The 25,872-nt window shown below is 37.2% G+C and overlaps 2 protein-coding genes across 2 annotated transcripts in view; one reads left to right on the top strand and one right to left on the bottom strand.

Annotated features, from left to right (window-relative positions):
• LOC139114625 (uncharacterized) overlaps positions 1-3,451 on the top strand; it is an 11,270-nt gene extending 7,819 nt beyond the window's left edge. The window contains exons 7-8 of the mRNA XM_070676451.1: positions 1,151-1,221; positions 2,327-3,451. Coding sequence (XP_070532552.1) covers positions 1,151-1,221; positions 2,327-2,334 — 79 coding nt within the window. The 3' untranslated portion in view covers positions 2,335-3,451. The remainder of the gene's footprint in view (positions 1-1,150; positions 1,222-2,326) is intronic.
• Positions 3,452-9,960: 6,509 nt separating this feature from the next.
• Positions 9,961-24,682, bottom strand: LOC139114615 (ATP-dependent RNA helicase DHX58-like). The gene is made up of 7 exons (XM_070676438.1): positions 24,270-24,682; positions 21,025-23,163; positions 17,193-17,366; positions 16,691-16,871; positions 14,758-14,881; positions 14,253-14,487; positions 9,961-11,622 (listed from the first exon to the last, which is right to left on the bottom strand). The coding sequence occupies exons 1-7, from the start codon at positions 24,562-24,564 to the stop codon at positions 11,429-11,431; spliced, it is 3,342 nt and encodes a 1,113-aa protein (XP_070532539.1). The 5' UTR covers positions 24,565-24,682; the 3' UTR covers positions 9,961-11,428.
• Positions 24,683-25,872: the final 1,190 nt, after the last annotated feature.

Raw genomic sequence — 25,872 nt, 5'->3', positions numbered from 1 at the left:
GAATAGCATAGTCAGGTCTCTACTAATTTTCCTGAGCGTGGTGCTCACTTTCAATTTCGTTCCGTGCACAAAGATATTCAAATGAGAGTGCTTTCGTTGTAGAACCACTTGTATCCGATTTGTTCCTTCTAAATAATTACACAATACATCAATGAAAACAGTACGAAAACATATTTCCTTGACACTTCACTTTCTCATGTTTGATGATCTATCTCGGCAACTGGCCTTCGATATGAATCGGAAAAAAGTAGTACAGATAATGTAGAAGACGAATATTGTTTGCAAGACATTTCCATCAAACTTTGAAGGAACAAAAGTTACCATCCGATATTTTAATTGTTTTATCTCTTTTCGAGTAAACGCAGTAAGAGTGTTACTGCTGTAGAAACAAAATATGTAAATTTTTTACTGAACAAATTACATGTTACATAGACTATACTTTCAGGGCGGTTCAAATAAGTACTATTTGCTGTAACTTTCACCATGTTTCCGAGTAATTTCGTTTTGTTAGTGAAACACTTTCTACTTGTAATCCCAAATCATACTGTTTGTGTGTGTTGTCTATTTTCAATTTTTGACAACTGAATATCGTCTGTATCTTTTTGAATAGTTTTTCCGTGGTTTGGAATCAGCTTCGGCAAACATGCTTGCCTATGTGTGACTACAGAAGGTTTTGGAACATAAGAAATGAACCCACAACTTAGATTTTCACAACTTGCAACACAAATATGGCCGCCGCGAGCGAGTACACAAAAAAATATGAACTCTGAACAATCGACCGAATCCATCACCAAACATTCGTAAGATAGTTGCATTTTCACGCACAATATGGCTTAATAATTAAAATCAAAATTTTAACATCTCCCTAAAGATGGGATAGCTATATTTTGATAAGCAAAATGCAAAAAGATGCAGCTAATTGGGCTTTGAGTCATCAATAAAAATAAAGTCCCAGGATGCATTATGCTTGTAGATCATTTAGTTTACATTTCAAGATTTTGGGAAAAGCAAAAGAGTGTGCGCATTTGTTGAATAAACGTTTACAGAATACAAATAAGGAAACCATTGACAGCTTTTCATCTCCATAACTAAGCATAAATCAATCACATATCTTAGAGAGTTTAACAAGTTATAAACTTTGAACTTACAGAAGCAAGAGTGGCTATAAATGGAACCACAGCAGCTGCGAGAGTAGAAAACGTTTCGTCTGTGAAAAAATCTGTAAGTAAGCTGTGTAAATATATATATATATATATATATATATATATATATATATATATATATATATATATATATATATATATTGAAGTATACAGATGTCCTATATATATATATATATATATATAATATAATATATATATTACAATATATGATATATGATATATTATATATAATATAATATATTATATAATATATTGTATTATATATATATATATATATATATATATATATATATATATATATATATATATATCTATTTCTATTTCTATTTCTGTTTCTATTCTAATCAACAGATTAGAATAGAAACAGTTGTCAAGCTCTGGCGCAATAGGGGCACGACTACTTTAGGATGTTGTACAATTACACGACGTCATTTATATTTTATTAATTTATAGACCCTAAAATGGTGTAAAGTGTATTGGACAACATGATGTCGTGTATCTTCGCTCCCCAACAAGGCTCTTTGATTGCATGTATTGTCAATATTGTTTTGGCGTGTAATGTTACATCATAGGATTGTACAGTGACGAGGACTCAGAGTCAGTGCTTTCTGTAGAACAGCCAAGCGTTGCCGCGATAAAGTACATGGAGATTTGCTGGGAGATTTGCCATGCTCTGTTAATTTTGTAGCTAGGAAGGGCCGAGGCCCGGGTGTGTGTGGGACCAAGGAGTAGGTTATTTTCATAACAATTGCGAGGTTGAATACAGAGATCGACTTTTCGGAAGTCGATTGGCGAAACCGACCTGAGAAAGAACTACAAGGAGACTGTTTCATCACTTTGAATCACACCTTCCGAAAATCCTAGTGTAATTATCATAAAGGTTGAAAACTATCCGATTATGTGTGAGGAATTGTAGATAAAAAAAATGTCGGAACGGCTTAATTTTACTTTCTGATTTTAGAATAGAGCAAAAGCTTTGCTAGTTGGAGGAAGTTTTGAAAGTGATTTAGAAAAAGAAATCCTAACTGAAGGATAGAGGGGGAGGGGGGTTACAAACTCAATTTCATACAACACAGGGCTAAATGATGAATATACGTCAATGTACGTCAATGCATCGTTTGTTGCTCTGTTTAACTTTGCCATTCCTTTCGTCTTCTCAACAGGTTTTTGAATGGCAGGAGTTTGCTGATGTGAAGCCGTCACACGCAGTCTCTGTTGACAGCCTATCCAATCAGAAAATCCATCTGACCTGGCTACAAAATTCATGGATTATTTATTAAATCGTGGCGAAATTTTGGTAGTGGTAAAGAACGCACAATGGTGACGTACACAGACAGGGAAGATTTATTTTATTACAAACGTTGGTTGTCCAACTTTGTGCTACAGAACGGTTTCTTGGCTAGCCTAAAACGTCACCACTCCGTCATACTAACTTTGAAACTGGTCTAAGAATACTTCGCTGCGTCTATATCACCTGTGCACGGTTACATGTCCGACCAACGCATTTCCTTGACATGAAAACAGATAGTAAGAAAATATACAACTGAAATATACAATTGCATTTTTACATGTATTAAGTAAACTATGCATAGTGTAGTCCTGAAGATATAGAAAAAACAAGCCAAAAAATATTTAGAATATTATTATTTCAGCACGTTTTTCGAATAACACGTTTTGTTTGCTGCTTTTTTCCTAAGAACATGCTTTTGTTCATGTCACATGAAATTATTAAATATTAAATACAATAGATTATATATGTATTGATATTTCAATTTTCTGCATTTTAGTAATTATTAGAATTTGTTCTTAAAGATTTTTCTTCTTTAAAATTCACTTGTGCACATTTGAATTCTTTTGACATATTTTCCTTGTAAGTTACGCACGATAAAATTAATAGGTTGTGATGTAGAAAGTGCACTAACCTTGCGTGGTTCTCCAGCAATTTATTCATATGTTAATCACCAAGGAAAACATTTTCACCACAACTATGCAAATTATGCATTGCTATGCAAATTAGTCGCATCTCTGTCTTACCATGGAGGTAGGAAACCACCTCCATGGTAAAATAACCTCACTAAGCTTAGGAGAACAGAGACTCGACTAACTTGTTTTGAGGCTGTCTATCTCCAAGGAATTCCGACCAAGATCTATACTACAACGTTAGACAACGTCACAATGAGGTTAATCGTGCCTAAAGGAATGAATGATGTTCGCATCCTTAACATCGCACAATTATTGACTTGTTTTCAGATTGAGTGAACATTTTGAAATAAAACCCGAAAATAATATTACGCAGTCTACTCTTTTCACCAACGGAATATGCCCCTTTCTTGAATTTTCTTTCCGCAGGAAATGACATCCATTCTGATTTCATTTCTGATATTGCTAATATTTTTGGGGAAATTGGACTTGTTCAAGACTCAAACATGGCGTGGCATACGGTAGACTTGGTCTAAGTCTGTGATTTGTGAACATGTGAGTAAAGTGAGCTCGATGATTTGTGTTCTGTTTTCATATGAAACGTGTGAGTGGGTTGAATGGGAGGAGGGGAGTGAACGCACAATCATTTCTTGGCTCAATGCGTGACTGCGCCTGCGCACACAGTCGGCGTGTGTGAAATTCGTTTTGACGTCATGTGCACACGCCTATGAGGCGCGTAGGGACAGACCAGAATTGGAGCCAACAAGTGACTGCGGGTGATACAGAGGAGTTTCATTGAAAAACCATCTCCCAGAGTAAGGAGTGGCGAGCGAGAGGTCACATAGATCTTGTATAGCAAGAGTCATGAAACACCGAGATACACGTTCATCTTCCATTTGAACACATGTAGTAAGTTAGCATATCGTCCCATGGTAAAAATTACGAAAGCCTTTGTGCTTTCGATGTTTAATTCATATCTAACACGTGCAACCTCTAAAACCATTTCCGATACTGGATACAGTTCTGTAGAGTTTTTCAGAAGAAATTATTCCCACCCTTTCCGCTTTTATTTTTATACTGACTGAAGATTGGCTTTTCAAATCAACAGTGTTCTCTCTCTCTCTCTCTCTCTCTCTCTCTCTCTCTCTCTCCTCTCTCTCTCTCTCTCTCTCACACACACACACACACATACTCACACACACACACACAAACAAACACAAACACACTGAGTCAAGCAAACAGAAAATCAGTACTGTACAAAAATGCTATGTCTCAAAACAGCATGCCCTCAACTGAAAATTCTCCCCAGCCAAGATCACACCAGGTATATAAAATGTCCACCACATAGCCTTTTATAAAAATATGTAATGACATTCTTTCTTCTGATATTTTAAAAATAGATAAATGAAAAAGAAAGGGAGGATCGGAAATGTTTTTATTCGTAGGGCGCCTCCTTTCAATATTTCAATAATTTCCTTCGTTTTTTTTTTTGGCCGTTGTCTGGAAAGTTGCCCATTCCTTTCCATGCACATACAACATTATGCACTACATCTGAAAAACTACAAAATGTCTTATATGGCCCGGAAATGGTAATTGATAGTTTTATTTTGATCCGTAGAAATTTGACATTAAACTGGTCCAATAATCATTTTCATTCAAGGTAATACATTACCAGGTCCATGGGACATTTGAGATTTACAAATTTAAGTAGGACCATCCTGAACCACTGATAGTTAGTGGTGGTACCAGGTGTCCAGAATGGGTAAGCGTACCCTGCTAGCATGCTACACCCGTCAGGATTGGTCCCAAAATTGTCTAAATATTGCATGAAGTGATACAGTATATGAATCACTGTTATAAGCCAAAGCCGGGAATGCTGACAGGTTGAGCTGTAAGTTTAGGGAGGGAGCACTTGATATAACAAAGCGTGGTGAATATGTGGGCTTGCACTTTTCTCTGCTTACTAAGATTTGAATTTTTTTCTGAAGCTGGTTGAGTATGTTAATTTCCAAAACTCTAATTCAACACCTTGTCAGTTTCAAGCCTGGTGAATCCATAAAAGCAACAACCCCCTCCCCCAAAACAAACCAAACAAACAAAAATTACAAGTTTTGCTTTCCAGTGGTTTTTCTTCAAATTTTACCACCCCTCTGAAGACCATCTACTTGATCTCTCAATAAACAAGTATTGGATAATTCCATTACTACCTCCTCATAGGGTTGATTATATTCTTCACGATATATTTGCCAAAACCTTCGGCAAAAATTACTACTATTTTTAAATCTATAAACGGTGAAATGAACCATCCTGAAGTGCTCTGTCATTTACTTTCTAAATCTAACAAAAAAAGATACAAAATAATTATTTCTCTCTGCTTTAAACAAACATGTTGAATCTCCAGCCATCAGGGCAGCGCCCTCACTCTGCTTACGCATATGTTGAACTGTCAGTCATCAGGGCAGTGCCTTCACATTGCTTACAGACACATTGAATTGCCAGCCATCAGGGCAGCGCCCTCACTCTGGACACAGACATGTTGAACTGTCAATCATCAGGGCAGTGCCTTTACATTACTTACAGAAACATTGAATTGTAAGTCATCAGGGCACTGCCCTCTCTCTGCACCCTGGCTCTGCACACAGACACATACATTGAATTGCCAGTCCTTAGCGAGGCACTGCCCTCACGCGGCACATAGACATGTTGAATTGTCAGTCATCAGGGCACTGCATTTCCGAAATCTTGTTGCACATGAAAGACGAGACATAAAAGAAAAATATTTTGCATCATTCCAATGAGCTCTTTATTTACATAAATTCAGTCAATTCATTAAAATGTTCTCTGTAAATGCCAAATTTAATTTTTGATGCTTTGAGCAAATTAATAATGTACACATTCTTTTGAAGTATATTAAAAAGCACTTTTAAAGCTATCTATGGCATATTATTTAAAATAATTAATCAGATTGCGCAATTTGAATAAGTTCTTCCCTTATTATTGTACTGATTCTTCCTGATTTCGATACAATTACGAATTTGATAAATCACCGTATAAATTCAGAGACACACAACACTATATTATTGTAGCGTTCATTGAAAAAACACACTGCAAGCACCAATGCACTGAAATGATCCATAATACATTTGACATGACGTGACTGTGATGTCATGAGATACCTGTGTGCTTATGAACAGAATACAGTACATAGAGTAGCATGGTGAAGGCATAGGAAGAAGATAAATACATTTTCATGCTGTGATAAAATTCATGATTAGAAATTTACTTTCAGGTTTGTATTCATCGGCGCTAAAACATCACAGTTCACATTTTAAAGAGCCTGCCACATCACAGAATTTTTGAAATTGTAAAATTATGATTTTGGACTGGTTCTTGTTTGCTAAGTTACATTGTTGCACATTTCATACTTGGACTAATTTGCAGACTACATTAAAATGCTGTGTGGATGAAAAACATTCGGCAAAATTGATGAAGTAACAAACACTAATCAAAAAGCAGTAATTCTAGAATCTCTGACTGTCATAGTGCAAACAAAAGACTGTAAAGGAATGTATTGTGAAAATATCTCCAATCCAAACAACAGCAATCATCCTTTGACAAGACTGAAAAACTCTGGGTCCACTGGACAACTTTACAAACTTTACTTTGCAGCTGCTTCCTCCTATATGGGAAGCACCACTGAGAAAATGCCACCATTTTCATTAGGAGGACTGAGCCTAGAGTTCTTCAACCATGGCTACAAATTACATGGTAAACTGCATTTTTCAGCGCTGAAATTCATCTCAGAAAAGAAATATTATGAATGATATTAGTAAAACTTCCATCAAGCTAACATCTGTCTGATAGGCTTTCAAAAGACAATGTGTTTGGCAACACTGGTATGAATACATAGAAGATGGATTCTTGGCATAATAGAAATACCATGATAAAAACCCATTCCCACTAGCTGTGTCAGATTGTCAATTCTGTAACAATCAAGCCAACAGTTGAGGGCGCCATGCCAAAACAGTGTATTTATTATGCATTACCTGTCATGGATATAAGAAAACAAAATATTCCTACTTGCACTGCAGTGTGAAGAAACATGATCTTTGTAACAGACATACAGGGTTGCTTGATGCAAGGCAGGAGGTTGAATCAATGTAAATACCTCCTCTGAAATCTAACAATTCTGACCCTGTTACCACAAAACAATGGAATAACCTTATTGTTGGGAACTGGTATTATGGACCTGTACACAGGGCTACAGGGGTGGTCAGGTCAATGGAATGGAAACAGTTATATTCATATGTTACTCCTTTGTTCAAGGGGATAAATTGTTATCATTAGATAACATTTTTACATTTTTTGTTTTGAGTGAGAAGTAATTAATGCTTCTCCACAATACTCTACTTTTGTTGGGTTTAATTTTTAAGTAGTGTTTTCAAGGAGAGGCAAGTTGAGTGTTACAGTATCCTCTGACATAAAAGAAAAAAAATTAAACAAAAAACAAATTTCAATCATTTGCACAATGAATGTGACCGTAAAAATCCTTCAGAATATAAACTATTCGATAGAGTTTTGCTGGTTGAAATACTTAGACACCAGTTGAACTGAAAGGCTATTCATAAAGTTTTGGCAGGCTGGTTCCAAATCAAGAACATCCTAATAAATGAAGGGGGGGAATACAAAGGGGGAACACGCCTTGTGAAAGTGAAGGGGAGCAAGCCCCTTGTGAATTCCTCACATTCACAATTATTGGATTATTTTAAAAAACTCCCTTTACATGTCATCTATTATCATAGCTTACCGTAGATAAAAGCAAGTCTTTGAATTGATGTAATTTCCAATACAGGCTGGAAGTAAAATTATTGAAAACTTTTTCACACATTACATAAATGCTGTACACAGTGTTCAACTTGACATATGACAACAATAACGACTCATTGCACTTCAGTTAGTAGAAACCACAGGCATGGATTAATATCAGCAGATGAGTACTTTTAGACAGCAGACATAAAACCTATAGAGATGAACTAAAATGACCTTCCTAGGGGCTTTTAGATATCATCTTAACCCCATATCTAACGATAAAGAATCCTTAGGTTATTAGTAATAAACACTTATGCATCCCTAAGTTACTAATTACTAACATTAATGAATCCCTAGGTTACTAGTGACTAACACTACAGAGTCCCTAGGTTACTATTGACTAGCACTATAGAATCCCCAGGTAACTGGCGACTAGCACTAATGAGTCCCTAGGTTACTAGTGATTATTGCAAAGCGATGCATGTTCTCATAAATCATAACTTCTGCAGCAAAAAGCAATTTGTCACTCAACTAGAAAAAAAGCGTCTAAAAATCACAGAATGTTTAATTATCATAAGCATAATCTTGTGAAAATTGGCATCTGCTTAAAGCAATTTACCAAGTGAGTGTTTCACGAGTAAACACATTAAAATTTACAAACACATGTATACAGGTGTCGCTTAGCAACATAGTTTTTACACTTGTTTAGCAGCCTACTCCTGCTGATGTTTGTAAATACAAAAAAAGATATCTGCATGACACTTCAGTGTCAGTTAAACAAACAATCCATAGGGTGCTTGTCTGTGCCGACAAGATATTCCCCTCAGATTGTCAATAGCACCGTGTCCTGCTTCACTTCACTGTTTACTCTATCAAAATCAAAGTTTCTCTATTCCCATCCCGGGGGCAATACTATCCAATCTGACAGGACTTCTGTGGTTGCGTTTCCTTTTTGCTTTTATATTTTCTTTTTACTTTTTAGTGCTTTTTCACTTTTTTGTTTTATGTTGCAATTTTTTTTATTAATGGCTTGCACATAGACACAGAGGTCTATCATGATGTACTTACTGAATGGCTGAATGAGTGATTTGAAAATCTGTATGAACTACACAATAGTGTCATGTCCTTGATTAGTACACAGGCATGCTTTCTATAAAAGGCTAAGCATTTAACATAGCTGTCACATAACAGCTTGGTTTGCCCTTTCAACTCTGACCCTGTGACCTGAGAGATTCTCATCTACATAGGGTGCACAGGGTTGAAGACAAGCAAAACATATCAATGCAGAAAAAATTGTAAAATTATTATAAAATAAAATGATAATGGCTGAAAAATTCACTGATTAGGCTTCACTTTCAAGACTTTTTGATGACTGAATAAGTATTGCTGATTATTTTCTTCTGTGATTTTTCACACCATGTTGTGGGTACTATCTTGAAATATTTTCCTTTTCCATAAAAACTCCAAAAATCACTTTAACTATCCACTTCATTTGACCTCATTTTGTACTTTGCTTATCTGTTTTCAGAGTATTAAACTTACATTTATCATTGACTTATAGCAAAAACATGTTTCAATTTCTAATTCAAAAGCAATTTAATTCTGGAAAAACAAGTGATTCTAAAGTGATTTTAATTTAATTTTTATAATATTTCACTCATTCTGCAATGAAACTGAGTTTTGTTCCTATGCTCACTTAAAACATCAAGTTTTACTTGGTTTTCAAGGTGAGTAAATTACAGCGTAAGTAGTCTAAATAGTAAGGTACACAGAGTATGCCACCATGTGTAACTCTGTATCAGTATCTTGCAAAAAATTACTGTACGACAATCTGATCTGATAGTGCTGCATTTTCTTGCTTGAATTGTACTAGCTAGATTGATCGATCTTTTTAATTTTAGAAATAGCAACAACTGAGTCGAATTCTGGCAATTGGACATTCTTGCCAAACTGTACAAACGCAGTATACTCTATCAAAACCACACCGCAGCAGTCACTGCATAATTCATAAATATCCGTGTAATCGGAAGGAAACTTACAATTAAATACACATTATCAAATAATGCTAAATTTTCAGTACTTAGATCTATATTTTCACATCTCAAGCAACATTCTCATTGCCATTTGGTTTTTATACCAAGACACATAAAACTTCCATATTAAAACCCTCCTAGCAACTCTCAAACATTTTATAAAATTCACAATCTATATATACAAAGCCATCAAAAGGTGAATTGCACAGCCAAGTTGTCATATTATATAAACCCTTTTCTCTATTTTCTACATTTGCAAAGATTCGTTTCATTGATTTCCTTTGGAAAGACATTAATAAAAATAATTTTCATTAAAAAGGAGAGTTGATTTTATTTTACTGTGAAGTAAGATGCAACTGTGAAACTTTTTCCACTTATTTGCTATTTATCTGCTAAATGTACTACCACCTCAGACACTTAATTCACCTCCGGAGGCTTAAATACAACATTTTTTGGTACTCTGTAAACAAGATTAGCTCTACTGGTTACGTGAATGAAATGAGAAATTTCCTCCAGGAAAATAATTATCATAGCATGTTTTGGATTTATAAATTAGCCTGGCAAACTACAAGTCTCCAAAAATACATTTACAAAATTCTGTTTTTGAATTTATACTGACGACACTGTGTAAATAAGTTGACACTCTTTTGACAATATGAAAACTGTCAGAAATTCAAATGACATTTAGCATGACACGAAAAAAGTGTCGACACAGATCTTAAAATACAAACAAAGTTGAATACTAAACTATGATCAGTTTGATCTTAGTCTTTTCTGAACTCTTTGCATCAATTCAAGAATATCAAGGAATTTGCTTCAATCAGCGCTATACCAGAACATGCAAATAGGAAGATTACATGTCCATCAGTCAAAATAATAGACTCTTGAACCAGTGATGTGTCAAATTGGTGTTGTGAGTATGTTGACGAAAAAAAGACTTGCAATAAACCCATCACATTCTTGAACCAAAGGTGTTCTGTTGAAGTAAATTGGTTGTCAACATTCACAACTTTGCATTAATTATGAAGAGTTAATCGAGTGCCAAGAGCTGCCATCAATGTTTTTGTTCAAGGTGATACACTGGTGCAAAAATATACCACAGTTACCGGTACATTCGTTGGGTTCTCCAGAATATATCAATGCCATCTCATAAGGTGACACCTGAAACAGTACAAGAGTGTCCAAATCCATTCATGTTTTTCTTCCCAAACCCCCGAAAAACTCTGAATCACCATCCTTAACATTCTACACGGGCTCATCTACTGCATTCAAAGCAGTCCTTGTGCGCAAAAAAGTGAGTTTATGCACAAAATTTATAATTTTTGGTGAGTTCTGTTCCTCTAATCATTCCTCTGAAGATTAATCAACAGACAACCACTTCATTCCAATAGAACACCGATGGTTTCATCCCTTTTTCACCTTTTTTTAACATTCTCATTGCATACAGCGGAGAAATGATATGACAAGATTGACTAACACAAGGAAAGCATCATTCAGAATTGCCTAATATGGCTCCTGATCGATGGGAAATGTACATTTTGACCAAGTTCTGAATGCAGTGAGACCCTGGACACCAGGAATTCTAAATAACATACTTTTACAGCTGAGAGCACACGTCTCCATCGGGACTCCTCGCTTGTACCTTATGAGAGGTCCATACTGAACGTTGCAAGTTTGATTTCCACAGAACACCACACCTGTTGAAAATACAACAAAAGTGCATAAGAAAATTAAAGAATAAATATAGAAGATTGACAACCACTATCATTAGCATTATGCTCCAAACTTTTTTAACATTTGTGTACCATTGATAATGAATCATAAACAAAAAACCTGCCAAATACATCAAAAGATAATGACATTATCTAGTTTTTGATCATGTTTGGAAAATATTGCAATTTTTGAATGTTTACCAGAATAGAAGCTTGTATGATAATGTGGTTAGAATGAGAGTAAGGGAACAATTAATCTGTTGTTTACAATAACAATGATATAATAATATCTACTACAGAAATTAATCTAAACTGTCCTTTAGACAGCTGAGATGTTTTACAGTTTACTTGAATGATATCGCAACAAGTATCAGTAACTTTAACATGGCAGAGAGTGGCAGTGTTAAAAGCACACACTTCCTTAAACAGGGCTCACATACATTCTGTAATATAACAATAGAGCGGAGCCCGTAAGCTCGCTCAGCTGATCAGAGAAGGATTGAAAATGCCATTTCAAAGAAAAGTGGCAGTTCACAGTTTACATGGGATGGGTTTTGATAAAAAAACATTTTTTAAGATACTCGGTATTCTTCTTCATAGGTGTTAATTGCCTCGTTGGCTTCAAGCACGGCAGCTGGCAGACACCAGATACTCAATATACTTTACACTCTGATGGTGACCCTTGACACAGATCATGATGGCTGCTCTCAAACAACATTATATTGCACCCCAAACAAAAATATTAATGCCTATTACCTTAGTTTTTAAATCCTGAAGTTATAAAAAAACCAAAGCCAGGCCTGTGACACATGAAAACACACTCACAAGTATTGCAGAATTGTAATGGAGGTGACTATGTGGTCAAGGAATTTAGTCTTATCATACGGCAGTGATGCATATGTTAATCAGCAGTCTGCTATGCAAACCATTCATTGTACCGGTACATGCACATTCACAGATCTGGTCTAAGGCATCAGATCAAGAACACATTCAACAAGTAAGGTAACACATGAACTGAATTCGATTCACAGTGGTGTGTGAGCCCTGCTGTGAAGGGATGCTTTGATTAGTGACTGGCAGGCTTTGCCAAGCTGGAAGTCACTGATAATTAATGTAATTTTAAGTCAACTTAAAATTATCAAAGGTGTCTAAATGACAATTTTATGTATGTATGTATGTATGTATGTCTGTTTGTATCTGTTTTTCTTTTCTTTTTTTGTTCTTTTATTTGATACACAGATCAACGGGCAAACCCACTAACAGATCTGCGAAACAAAAAAGTCACACAATCACAAGACAAATGTACAAGACAACCATAAAAGTAGCACGATACATTAAATGAAAAAAAAACATACACGAATCAAAAAGGAGAACTGTTAAAATGACTGGATAAAATAGTTTTAAAACTACACAGCGTAGAAAAAATATCTATTACATTTAAAGGAGATATCATTAAAACAGACATGCATCTGGGCACTGTCGAGAATTTTCTGCAATTAACAGAACACAAGTCTGGTTTAAAAGGGGTTTTGCTGCGTAAATTTCTACTGGGGGCATAAAAGCAGATTTGATTTAGAATATCTGGAGCATCATAATGTGAATGAATTATTTTGTACAAAAAGTACATGTCAAGGGTTAGTCTTCTATTGTGTAACTTAGGAATGTTCAGAATTCTGCAATAAAATGGGTAGCTGGATTTACTGCAGTGAACATTGAGTTTGCGACAAATGTATTTCACAAATTTAATTTGTACTCTCTCGATTTTTTCTGACAGGCCCTGCTGGTGGGGTGACCACACAACAGAGCCATACTCTAGAATAGATCTTACATAAACAAAATACAGAGAAATAATTGCTGAAATGTCATTGAATGGCTGGCAGAGACGCTTAATAAAACCAAGAGATTTGAAGGCTCTAGAAACAATGTTATTGATGTGAAAAGAATAATTAAGGTTGGAAGTAAGGTAAATGCCCAAATCCTTGACAACAGAGACCCGTTGAAGAGGGGTACTATTGATGGAGTAATCAAGAGAGGAAATGATTCTTTTCTTAAGTGTAAAACTGATAAATTTACATTTACTGATATTAGGTGACAGTTTCCAGTTGTTACACCATTGTGCAAATTTGTCAAGATCTTGCTGTAACATGACACAGTCAGCGAGGGATGTGACGGTGAGATGTCATGTATGTATCTATGTACATACATGTACGTACGTACGTACGTACGTACGTATGGATGGATGGATGGATGTACATTATGAATGTATGTATGTGTGTGTATGTGTGTGTGTGTCTGTATGTGTATGTATGTGTGTGTATGTATGTGTATGTATGTGTGTGTGTATGTATGTGTATGTATGTGTGTGTGTATGTATGTGCATGTATGTGTGTGTGTGTGTACTGTATTTGAGAAAGTAAGGAGGTATGAAGGTATTTACACCACAGGCTCTAAATGAGTACATGTACCCATATGTATCAACCTGTTCATGCATGTGTTTGTTCCCCTTTACAGGCCAAAATTTACAGTAAGACTATATATGTTATATAATTTTTTTATTATAAATTCAGCAAATGGATGTAATTAGGCCAAGTGTAGATACGCTGGCAATTGCAAACCTGTGTTATCAGTATCCCGAAAAACTTGTGCTCTTCTAAACCGTCGGATTTCCACCCTATCCATGAATGCTGGATCAGTAGAGATGAAATGAGTTCCTTTCCTGATAAGTTGAGATCCGTTACAGACTAAGTTGTTGCATTCCTTGCACACAACCTCCACTTCATCTGCCATGTGTGTACTTTGCCGTTCTTTTTTCCTCCTCTTTTCATCCTCGTATTTGCGAATCAGCTCAAGCTGGTAATAGAACAACTCAGAGTTAACCAAATCAAGACAGCGATTGATTTTTAACTGTAAAACTGTCAAGCAAGATTTTAAGGCTAGCTTAAATCTCAATCATACTCAATCAAAATGTTGTATTTTTATCTTTTAATATGTATCTCAAACATTTTGAAAGCAATTCTACAGTGAAGTATCACAGGGTAAAGTCTGTTCAGATAAGGTACCCACACTACACTGAAACTGATTTGAAGGTACTTTTGAGGTCAAGGGTCAGAGGTCAAATACCTGTCTGGCTTTGATTTCTGCCCAGAATTGGTCTTCTGGAATTCTGTTCAAGTCATCAAGCGCTTTCTTCATCTGTTCTTCCCTCTCTTGGTTTTTCAGCTCCCTCTGTTCAACTTTGGAACCCCTAGTAGTAGAGTTGAGAACACATCCATATTAAAGCCCCACGAGCTGTATCTTTTAGCATTATTTTTATGATTTTACTTTCAAGCTAAAATACATTTGTGAGAATGTACTAATTTAGGTGTGTGCATCTTATTATTAGCTACCCGTTGGGACTGTATATGCAATTTTAAACAAGGTAAAGATTACACTGCGATTAAATGTTTGCCAAGACATGACAGTGTTCTCCCCAGGATATTTTGACAAGAGGGCGAAGACTTAGTGCGAAGCATCACAAGCGACCACGTAAGCGGTCGCGGGGGAGGTCAGGAGGAGGGTGTCCCCCCTCCTGTCGTTGGAGCTTTTGAAAAACAGAGATTAAAATGGTGTTATTTGGTGGCACTTGGGGAGTATTTTTTCCGATTTTTTTCGTATAAAAAACTCAAAGGAAAAGAGATCTGAGACAGTGTTCCATAACTTTTATTCCAGTTCATTGATTTCAATGAAGATTACATTTTTTGAAAACGAAAACATAGCGACAGACATACATTTATTCATCGATGTCAAAATTATCACTGTAACACTCACGTATTCTCATCCTGATACACGTCCGGCTGAGCCTAAAAATAGGTCGTTTTGCTTTGGGAAGGAATACACAAGCGAAATTCTAACCTCCTATAAAAACTTCAGTGTACTCTGCTGTCCTTGGTTACCCTCAAGCTCCTTGGCATGTTTACTCAGCTAAGTCGGTTACCTAATGCACGGTCCCTGGAGGGACCGTGGATAACGTTACGGCCTGAGCATGCAATATGGCTGCCATCGATGAGTTGCACATGGGCCTATGATCTCGGATGACATCACAAACTCGCGAGATTTGCAAGATCGATGAGAATTACGCTTGCAGCCTGCAGGATCGACGCTCACAGCTTGCATTTTGCTTGTAAATCACCGTCAACTTTTTATCTCGTACATTTTATTGTTTATTTTTCAAAAAAATAAATCTTTTTCATTTCTGGCAAGGGGGCGCTCGGAATTTACAAGAGGGTGCCACGCCCCTGTTACCTTATTCAAGGAGAACACTGCATGAAACCCAGGTGAGAATAGGAAGATATTTTGAGGTCAACAAATTTCACGAGTTACAGCTAGTGGGGCTTTAGGATACAATGCGCCTTGGGGACAGAAATTCAGACTCGGAAACTTTCATGATATACTTTTGTCATACCACTTGTGGGGGCTCATTTTGAAGCTAATGGAGTAAGTAAAGATTTTACCCGCTTAGTTTGGTGAAAATTGGGAATTCGTTTTCCCCCATAGAGATAACACAGGGCTGGCCGCCATTTTGAATTTCAAATATCAGTAAACATAGGGTAATTTGTTTCTCTGGTACCAAACCTTGCATGGTGATCCTGACTTTCATTCTCGATTTTGAATGAAAGTTGTTGAAAGTTTGCTTGAGAAAAGTTTGAGCTAGAATTTTGTCTCTCATTTTCCAAGCTTGAACTACCTTAAGGTGGAATATGCCAGATGGACAGATTTTTAGACTTAAATTTTTACAAAACTTTGCAGGTCTTCTGAATTTCATATGTTGAAGCTTTTGGAGGGAACAAATTTTTTATTGGCTTGTTTTCGTTAAAGTCAAAACTTTTAACTCATTCCCATAGACTTAACAAGGGATAGTAGCCATTTTGAATTTCAAATATCAGTGAACTTGAGCAGATATTTCAGTTTTGGGGCCACACCATACTACCTAAATTTTGCGATTTGCAACTGTTACATATCAATGTCACTTACAAAATTGCAAAAGAAGAGACACACATGCATGAACTCTACTTACGATTGTAATATCAGGTAACATTCACTCTTCATGGCTCTGGCTCTTCCACGGGCCTGCACTGTGCCGATTTCATTGCTAACAAAGTTGTATCGAATGACAAAGTTGCATTCTGGGATATCCAGTCCTTCCTGTGCAACATCGGTGGCAATCAAAAGGTTGCATCCATCTTTTCCATCTTTTCCTAGAGTTGGGAAAGCAGTGATATCATATGGAATGGTGTTTTGACATATTCCTTTTCAACACTTCAAAAGTCTAGAAAATTCTCTGTGGTTGATTTTCAATTAGGAAGTTTCAAACCGAATATTTTTGTCAATAAAAGCTCCTTTTGTATTCTGTATTATGTTGGACTTCAAAAAAGACAAGTATTACTTAACAGTGAATAAGAAGATAACAAAAACTATGCACTTTTGAATGAAATCTACAAAAGCTACAGCTAGCTATTAGCCCTTAAAAATTTCTACGCTCTCTTTGAAGTTTAAGTTCGGACATAATGTACCAGTACCTTCTTTGAATGATCTTATGACTGTCTGCTGAGAAACATCTGTCATATAGCCATCTTCTTCCTTTCCTTGTCCAACTAGTCTGTCTACTTTCACGAGACCACGCAACTTTGTTTCTTCTCTGACAAAGTTGACCAATGCCGTCGTTGCAGCTCTAGTCTTGCTTAAAATAATACCTGAAAATAGCATGTTCAAAAACCTATCAAAAAGAATCCATATACCTGGATTGCAGATTTTGATTCTTGACTTCTTTCATATAATTTCTGTATCTATGTATGTACAGATATGAATGACACAGAAATATTTACAATAAAGCCATGAGTCAGTTAAGCTTATTTTAGTGACAAGTGATATCAAAAATCAAAAATTACAATTCCGGGTAAAGTCGATACCTCCAAGCCCAATTGGCTTATATGTCACTTTAACCCTTTGAGCACCAAAGTCAATTTTTGTCGCCGTTATAAAATATACCCCTGGCCCAGTCAATTTTTTTGTGATTTTTGCCAAAATTTTGATAAAAAACTGTACCCAACAAAACATGATGTCCATTTGGTCAAAAATTATCAGAAAAGATTACAGAAAAATTCTTAATGTTGCACTAAATTTTGGTGGGAAAAATTTACAGCACTCAGAGGGTTAAAGGCAGTGCAAATTATTGGAAAAATTGGATCAACATTTTTGTTGGTGGTAGTCCACAGATCAGTACAGTACTAACCCTATATAATTTTTCTTCCCAAAATTTTAGTGCAACATTTTATCAAGTTTCGTGATGTTGTTGATAATTTTGGACCAAATGGACATCACATTTCATCAACTAGATTTTTTTTATCAAAATTTTGGTAAAAATCTGAAAAAAATTGACTGGGCTATGTTTTATAAAGGTGAACTTGAGAAACAACCGACCTAGCGGCCGATATAGCTCCGCTGTGTTTATGTACAGAATAACTATTTTTGACACATGTTGATGAAGAAGGTGGAAATCTTTGATAACTCAATGCAGTGGCCAGAAAAATGTGGCTAAAATAAGCTGCAAAAATACAAAATTGAAGATTTCATCATACTTTGAATATATCACATCCGATCATCCTAAGAACATGTCAACCAAAGCTATCTGATGAGTAGTTTTTTGAGAATAAAATATTCTGACCAAAAATGGCAACAATTGCCCCCAAAAATAAAAATTGCAGATTTCATCATAATTTCAAAATATCACACTTAGTTATACCAAATTTCAAAGCTGTTAGACCAGTACTTTTTGAGAAATGCATTTTTTGACCAAAAATGGGAAAAATTGCCCCAAAAATTCAAAATTGCAGATGTCATCATTATTTCAATAAATATCATTTAGTTCATCTATGGAAACCTGTATACCAAATTTCAAAGCTATCAGATAAGTAGTTTTGGAAATACACATTTTTTGACCAAAAATGGCAAAAATTGCCCCAAAAATACAAAATTACAGATTTCATCAGAAATTCAATATATATTACTAAGCTTATCTGTAGAAACCTGTATACCAAATTTCAAAGCTATCAGACCAGTACTTTTTGAGAAACACATTTTTTGACCAAAAATGGCAAAAATTGCCCCAAAATTACAAAATTGCAGATTTCATCATTATTTCCATAAATATCATTTAGTTCATCTGTAGAAACCGCTATACCAATTTCAAAGCTATCAGATGAGTAGTTTTGGAAATACACATTTTTTGACCAAAAATGGCAAAAATTGCCCCAAAAATACAAAATACAGATTTCATCAGAATTCAATATATATTACTTAGTTCATCTATAGAAACCTGTATACCAAATTTCAAAACTATCAGACCAGTACTTTTTGAGAAATACATTTTTTGACCAAAAATGGCAAAAATTGCCTTAAAATGCAAATTTGCATATTTCTGCACAATTTGAACAAATCTGAAATAGATCATCCCTAGGGACATATGTACCAAATATAAAAGCTATCTGACCAGTAGTTTTGAAGAAGAAGATTTTTAAAGATTTTTTTACCAAAAATGACAAAAATTGCCTTAAAAATACAAATATGCAAATTTCACCACCATTTGAACAAATCTGATTTAAGTCACCCTAAGCAAACTGCATATCAAATTTCAAAGCAATCGAACGAGCGGTTTCAGAGAAGAAGATTTTTTTACCAAAACACAAAAAAATGCCCCAAAAATACAAATATGCAATATTCACCATGATTTGAACAAACTGAAGTAAGGTCACCCCAAGTGAACTGCATATAAAATTTCAAAGCAATTGGACTTGTGGTTTCAGAGGAGAAGGCAATTGTTGACGGACGACGACGGACGACGCCTGACGACGACGGATAATCAACCTATTTGATAAGCTCCGCGTCGCTGACAGCGGAGCTAAAAAACTGACTTTGGTGCACAAAGGGTTAATACCACATTAACGGTTCTAGGCCTTCAGGTTTTTATGCTTGCCCTGAAAACATTCCTTATATCACTGATGTAACTTTCACAGGACCGTCCACATTGGACAAGTTTACTAATCACAGTAATCAAGTTGCTCCCCTTTATAACTACATGCTGTACAAGGATATGAACAGTTAAAGCAGAACGCACCGCGGGGACAGACATTCGGGCTTTCAAACTTTATCAATTCTATTCTGATCTATCACTTGTGGGGGCTCATTTTAAAGCTTTTTGTGTATGAAAAACTTTCAGTCTTAGTTTTGAAAATCAAAAATTTTATTTTTCTCCATAGAGTTATCATAGGAATGGCTGCCATTTTGAATTTCAAATATTGGTAAATGTAAAATAATTTGTTTCTCTAGTACCAAAATTTGCACGGTGACCCCCGACTGTTATTGTTGATTTTGAAAGAGAATGTTTGAAATATTCCTTGAGGAAATTTGAGCAAAAGTTTAACCCTTTCACCCCCAGTTCCCTGTATACAGGTCCAACTTTACCATAGAAAACAATGGATTTGGGACAAACCATGGTGGTGAAAGGGTAAAGTCTTTCACTTTGAAGGCATATACTACCTTATTAAATAACTGTTTCCAACAAACCTCATCTAATGTCCTCAATGAAAAATCAAGGAATTCCTCATCTTGCTTGCTACCTCTTTGTTTACATATTCAAGATGTATATATTTGCAAGGATGGTGTTTTCATACATGTAGGTAACAGTTAGCTCAACTTTCACTCAGTCAGGCGACAATTCAAAAAATGTTATTCCGTGACTGGCCCTTTGTCAGTGCCAAAATGAAGAATAACATGTGACCATATACTGTATTGACGATGCATGCTAATATACTGTATAATAGTCCAAACCCGGAATTCGAATCGACCGCGGTGTACAAACAAAGCCATGTGCGCAAACGTGCATAGAGACGTACGTGTATTTCCATACGCGTTCGTACACATGTGGGTTTGTTTGTACCAGCATCACGTGATTATTTGGGCGTACTGAGTCTGTAGAACGTATCGCGTCCTTTTTATTCCGGAGTAGAACCATTGACTAGCAAGTTATCTGCTCAGGCAATAAGGCATTCTGATGAATCAGAAACTCAGGGCTATCAATCAATGAAAGGCCAAAAAAAGATAATAGGTTTGTTTCTGGTCATTGACATGTGGCAAAAATGATGTGGCGACACAATTTTTTTCAATTTGTTTATACATTTTTCCCTTTTTTCCATAGGGGCAAATGAAAAACAGGCAAAAAAGAGTTGATGTGCAAACTTTGAAGTGATGCGGGCGGTGACCAGAAACAAATCAATTTTTTTGGCCAAATCCTTACACCTACCTTATGCAGGAACACACCTATAATAAGATGCTGTAATCGTGTCAAATGCTCACCTCTGGAATCAGGATTTTTCTGGTAACACTCAACCAGCCTCTCCACAAGAGCAGTCAGTTTTGGAATATCGTCCAATTCTTCAAGCATACTGAGATTCCTAAGATGCTCTTCCTTTTCCCTGTATAATGCAATGCATCGTTTCTCAATCTGCGTCAACGCTTGAGGGACATCATCATGGAAAAGCTTTTCATCCAGGTAGTCCAGTGCATCAATAGCTCGCAGGTCATCGTAGTAGATGAGGGCGGTATTGAATTCCCGCAGATATCGACAGGCAATGATGACTGCCCTGCGAGACTCCTTTTCTGCATCCATTTTCTTCAGTACGATCCAGTTCTCATACTGCTGTGATCCTTGCTCATGACTTGGTTTTTCATTTCCAAAAACGAGGCGCTCTATACTCCGCATTATTCCTACCACGGTCTGGATAAACATGTCATTTTCATCACGACCTGGGACAGCCATGATTTCATTCTTCACAGGCGGCTTGACGTATTGATTTAACTCATCTATGTTTTCTCGTACTTCTTTGACGAGCACTGAATCCATGCTGGCTGCGAGTGTCTTAACATGATCTAATGCATCGTCATCACCTCCGACACCGAGAGAGGCACTTAAACCAATGATTTGTGGGAGTGAGTCGGCATCTTCTTGACCCTCTCTGCCATGTTTAACTGCAAGATATCTCTTCATCACCTCATTGTAAGGATGGTTTAATGTGGTGTGGTGGCATTCGTCGAACATCAGCATAGATAAATCGGTCAAATGTAAACTACCCCTGTTCAGTGCGTTGAGCAATATTTGTGCAGTCAAAACAACTACATCATACTCAGCAAGGATGATCTCCAAATTCTCAGTCTCAGAAATCCCTTGTACAATATCTTCAGGAAAGATTTGATTGAAGGCATCTGTTTGCTGTTGGATTAAACTGTGCAGAGGAACAATGAAAATGGCCTTAAAGTCTTTGTACTCCCGTTTGGCTTGTTCATGCCGGTGCAGGCATATAGCCGCAGCTGTCATTGTTTTCCCACAGCCAGTTGGTGCGCAGATGATGTAGTTTTGACCCTCTATACCGGGCGCCGCCAGCTCTTTCTGGTATTCCCTCAAGTTTATCTCTGTGCCTTTCCGACTGTCAAAATGGGTCTTGAAGGTGCGTATGATTCTGCGAGTCGGAAAAGAGGCTCGTTCCGGGTTCCTAACAGGAGTCGAGTTGACGACAGGGCTTTGCTTTGGAATAGCTCCTGTGGAACTCGCAGGGATGTTTGGACTTGGAGCAACTCTGGCCGCTGAAGATAACTGACCGCTGCCATCAATTCCGCTTGCAACACCCTGTGGTTTTGCCTGACTTGCTTCCACGACAAGTTTTTGTTTTGGAATAGCTCCTGTGGAACTTGCAGGGACATTTGGATTTGAAGCAACTCTGGCCGCTGAAGATAACTGACCGCTGCCATCGATTCTGCTTGCAACGCCCTGTGGTTTTGCCTGACTTGCTTCTTGGTCTGGAGAGTCAGTTACAATATCTTCGGAACTCAGATCATGTGACCTTGCTGCTTGGTATCCGGCTGCAATACCTTCTCCAGAAGAATCCATCTCCAGAGTATCACTTCCTGGAGTTGTGGAATCTGCATTTGTGTTAGCACTTAAACTCAGGTTGGCCATGCTGGAAGCCAGTTCGGAAGACGTGGTGGGTGAGCCTGGCAATTCCATGGAAGTATTGTCATCCATTGTTGGTGCTGCATTTATCCCTTCCGCAGCATCTCCAGATCCGTACACCTGCTTCACCGGCGTTTCCTCATCTGATTGGCTACTGCTACTGCCACTGCTGGCCACTCTCTTCACGGGAGTTTCATCTGGTGCCTGTCTCCTGCCTGTGTTACTGCCGGATGCTGTATTATCATTCACTGGTCTTGCCACGGATATCCCCTCCTGATGAACTCTAGATGCTGCTTGTTGATTTAACATGGATTGTACATTACCCTGCCCTTGCTGAGCTATTCGAACAAAAGGTTGCGGTGACGGGAGTGCACCTAACTGGTGTGGTTCTGGATGCCTGATTGGCTGTTGTGGAGTATGACCCATTGCAAAATGCTGCTGTTTAGTTGCATCTTTTGCAGCTCTTTCCTTAATTTGTTCATCCAAACCTGTAAATGAAACAGAAACCATCACTGACAAAATTATACATGACCTATCTATTACATTCAGTGCCTATATGACTGACCAATAGAAAGCAAGGATTATAAACACCCAGTATAAGGGGATGGGGTCACCAGTTTTGTAGCTTTCCAATCACTGCAAGACTTTGCCAAATAAACTGCTGTGGTGTCCCTTTGTATATATGAAGCTACCGGTACTTTTGCCATGGTCACCAGTTTTGGTGTGCACAAGGGACGTCTGGATTAAAATTTATGGAATAAAGCATCCACATTCAGAAATCTATGTAAATAAGTGACATGGCACTACCGTTAAGTCAACATAAACATAGAGACATGACACTGCTAAAATTTATGTGCATATGGCAAGGAATATAATGGGTACATAAAATATGCAAATGAGTAAACATAACACTTTGGCCCCTTGCAAATTAGGAAACATTATAAGTAAATGATGTGACAAAAATGATATGTTTTGTATTCACGACACTTTGTATGAATTTATAAGTGCCTCTTTAGATATATTATCACCTTTAAAGTGAAACAGGTGATCTGCATTCACTGTCACAATAAAAGATTTACATAATTTCATGTTTATTAGAACAAAATTATTCCATTGGATTTTACTTCCACTTGTTCTCTTGTATTTTTCTCTCATGTGCTAAGGATTAATTTAATGCGTACTTGAGACATTTCTGTGAGACCTGCATTGACCCGTACAATTGTATGTTTTTCCCATGTATAATATTCTTTTGAGCATATTTTATATTCTCCTCAGGTTAATATCAAATAGCTTTCTATGGCTACTAAACGATAGGAAAAATAAATTGATTGCTGACGACTCTAGAGCTGCTGCTGTGTTCCAGTGAGCTCGTAATATCATAAATTGCATATCATGTGAATTGAAAGCAATACATTCTGCATGAATAGCTACATACATTTGTAGACTCTCTCTCTCTCTCTCTCTCTCTCTCTCTCTCTCTCTCTCATCAACACACGAGGGAGTGGCTTGGGCTGCGACAAATCACTGCAATTTCTTCAGTCCAACAGAACCCATACCCAGTGATTTCAGGGCTTCACATCAAAACTATTCTTACCCGTAAGTTTGTTGAATTTTTTTAATAGGTCATCTCTCTCTGCTTCGCTAAGTAGTTCGTACAGAATATCTGGGCTTTCTTCACTGAGCAATTGTTTCTGAATGAGCAGTTTGAACAAATCGATTCCCGTTGTCACCTCTTCTAACCTTCCTTCCGGAAGACAATCTTGACACACAAATTTCATAGCAGTTAAGTCTTTCGCGAGCAAGCCATCGCTTATTCTTCTGAGGGCTTTAAGAAATGGCGAAAGTATTTGTCCTTTTTGGGCTCCCGATGTTGTTGGGCTGGTCGACATCTTTACTTTCGTTTTGGACGTTCCCGGCTAACACTTTTTGGACCATCTAACCTACTGTCAAAGTTGGGACGTCTCTCTTTGCTTCAGCTGAACATTATTGTCCTCGTCTGCTGTTAACCACGCCGGGACAGTCTCAAAAATCACACTTACCATAATATCTTTCCATACCTTGTGAGCTTGTATATCTTCTTATAAGAACAAATAAAAAATACCCCATTTGCGTACGCTATTTTAAGTGTTACACGTCGCAGCGGAGTGGCCGTGGTCGGTTAGTCACATACGTGCAAATGATTCAAGCCTGGGATTTCCACAACCACAAGGATTGTGCGCATGCGTATAGTGGCATAGTGTGAACCGAGTCCGGAACACAGGTCCCTCCACAGTACGGGAAAAGGAGTATCGCCTGCCTCAAAATCACGGCAAAATAATTCAAAAGAATAGAATAGCAAATGACTTCGGATGACTCTTTTCTAAGTGTGATTAAATATTTATTGTTGTACAATATATGCGCCATAGTCTTTACATGAGGTAAGCTATGTGGTTCGGGAATTCCCCGAAAATGAATGATGTCACACTTTTCGCCGAATTTGCTCGGAGTCGGACAAGCAGAATCTAGCAAAACTGCATCGTTTGTACTGAGCTGCGTTTGAAGATTTTAATACCACGTTTAGATTTGTAAATGTGTTGATCAGGTCATAGTCTAATGCAATTGTTATCATTTTCATGGAGTGACAGCTTTGGGACAATTTTGACATAATTCTCGAACCTTCCCAGCAGGACGAGTAGCAGTACGCATGTGCGAGAGGTCAACCTCAGAAGTTGGGTCATGACACTGAATGAACTTGAATAGCCAGAAATTCCGTCTCGTATTCGTAACCTTTGATGTGTGTACTTGCGATTGAAGGTCCGTCTGTCTTGGGGTGGATTATCATGAGGCTATCGAACAACAGCAGGATATCAATAGCCGCTTTGAAGATATTTCCCCCTGCCCCACCACCACTTGGCCAATTAGCCCTGCGTACCGTGCTGTGTGTTTCGGGCGTTACACGGCCCCCACCACCACCGTGTAACGCCCAAAACACACAGCACGGTACGCAGGGCTATTGGCCAATAAGCTACTGACTCGCGATCTTGTTGTGCGCTTTCGCCAATTCCCGTCCTTTTAATAAAAACTACACCAAACGCAAGCAAACTGAGTAGATGACTTTACAAGCAGCACGTATTTGACTGCCATTCCGTACGTCTGCTGGAAGAGCATTAGCCCGGCCCTGCCGCGAACGATGCTGTGTTTCCCCCACGGTCACTTGT

The sequence above is a fragment of the Ptychodera flava genome, chromosome 2 (assembly GCF_041260155.1).
Source record: "Ptychodera flava strain L36383 chromosome 2, AS_Pfla_20210202, whole genome shotgun sequence".
NCBI lineage: Eukaryota > Metazoa > Hemichordata > Enteropneusta > Ptychoderidae > Ptychodera > Ptychodera flava.
Note: the sequence above shows the minus strand (reverse complement) of the source record. Positions and strands in the feature narration are given on the sequence as shown.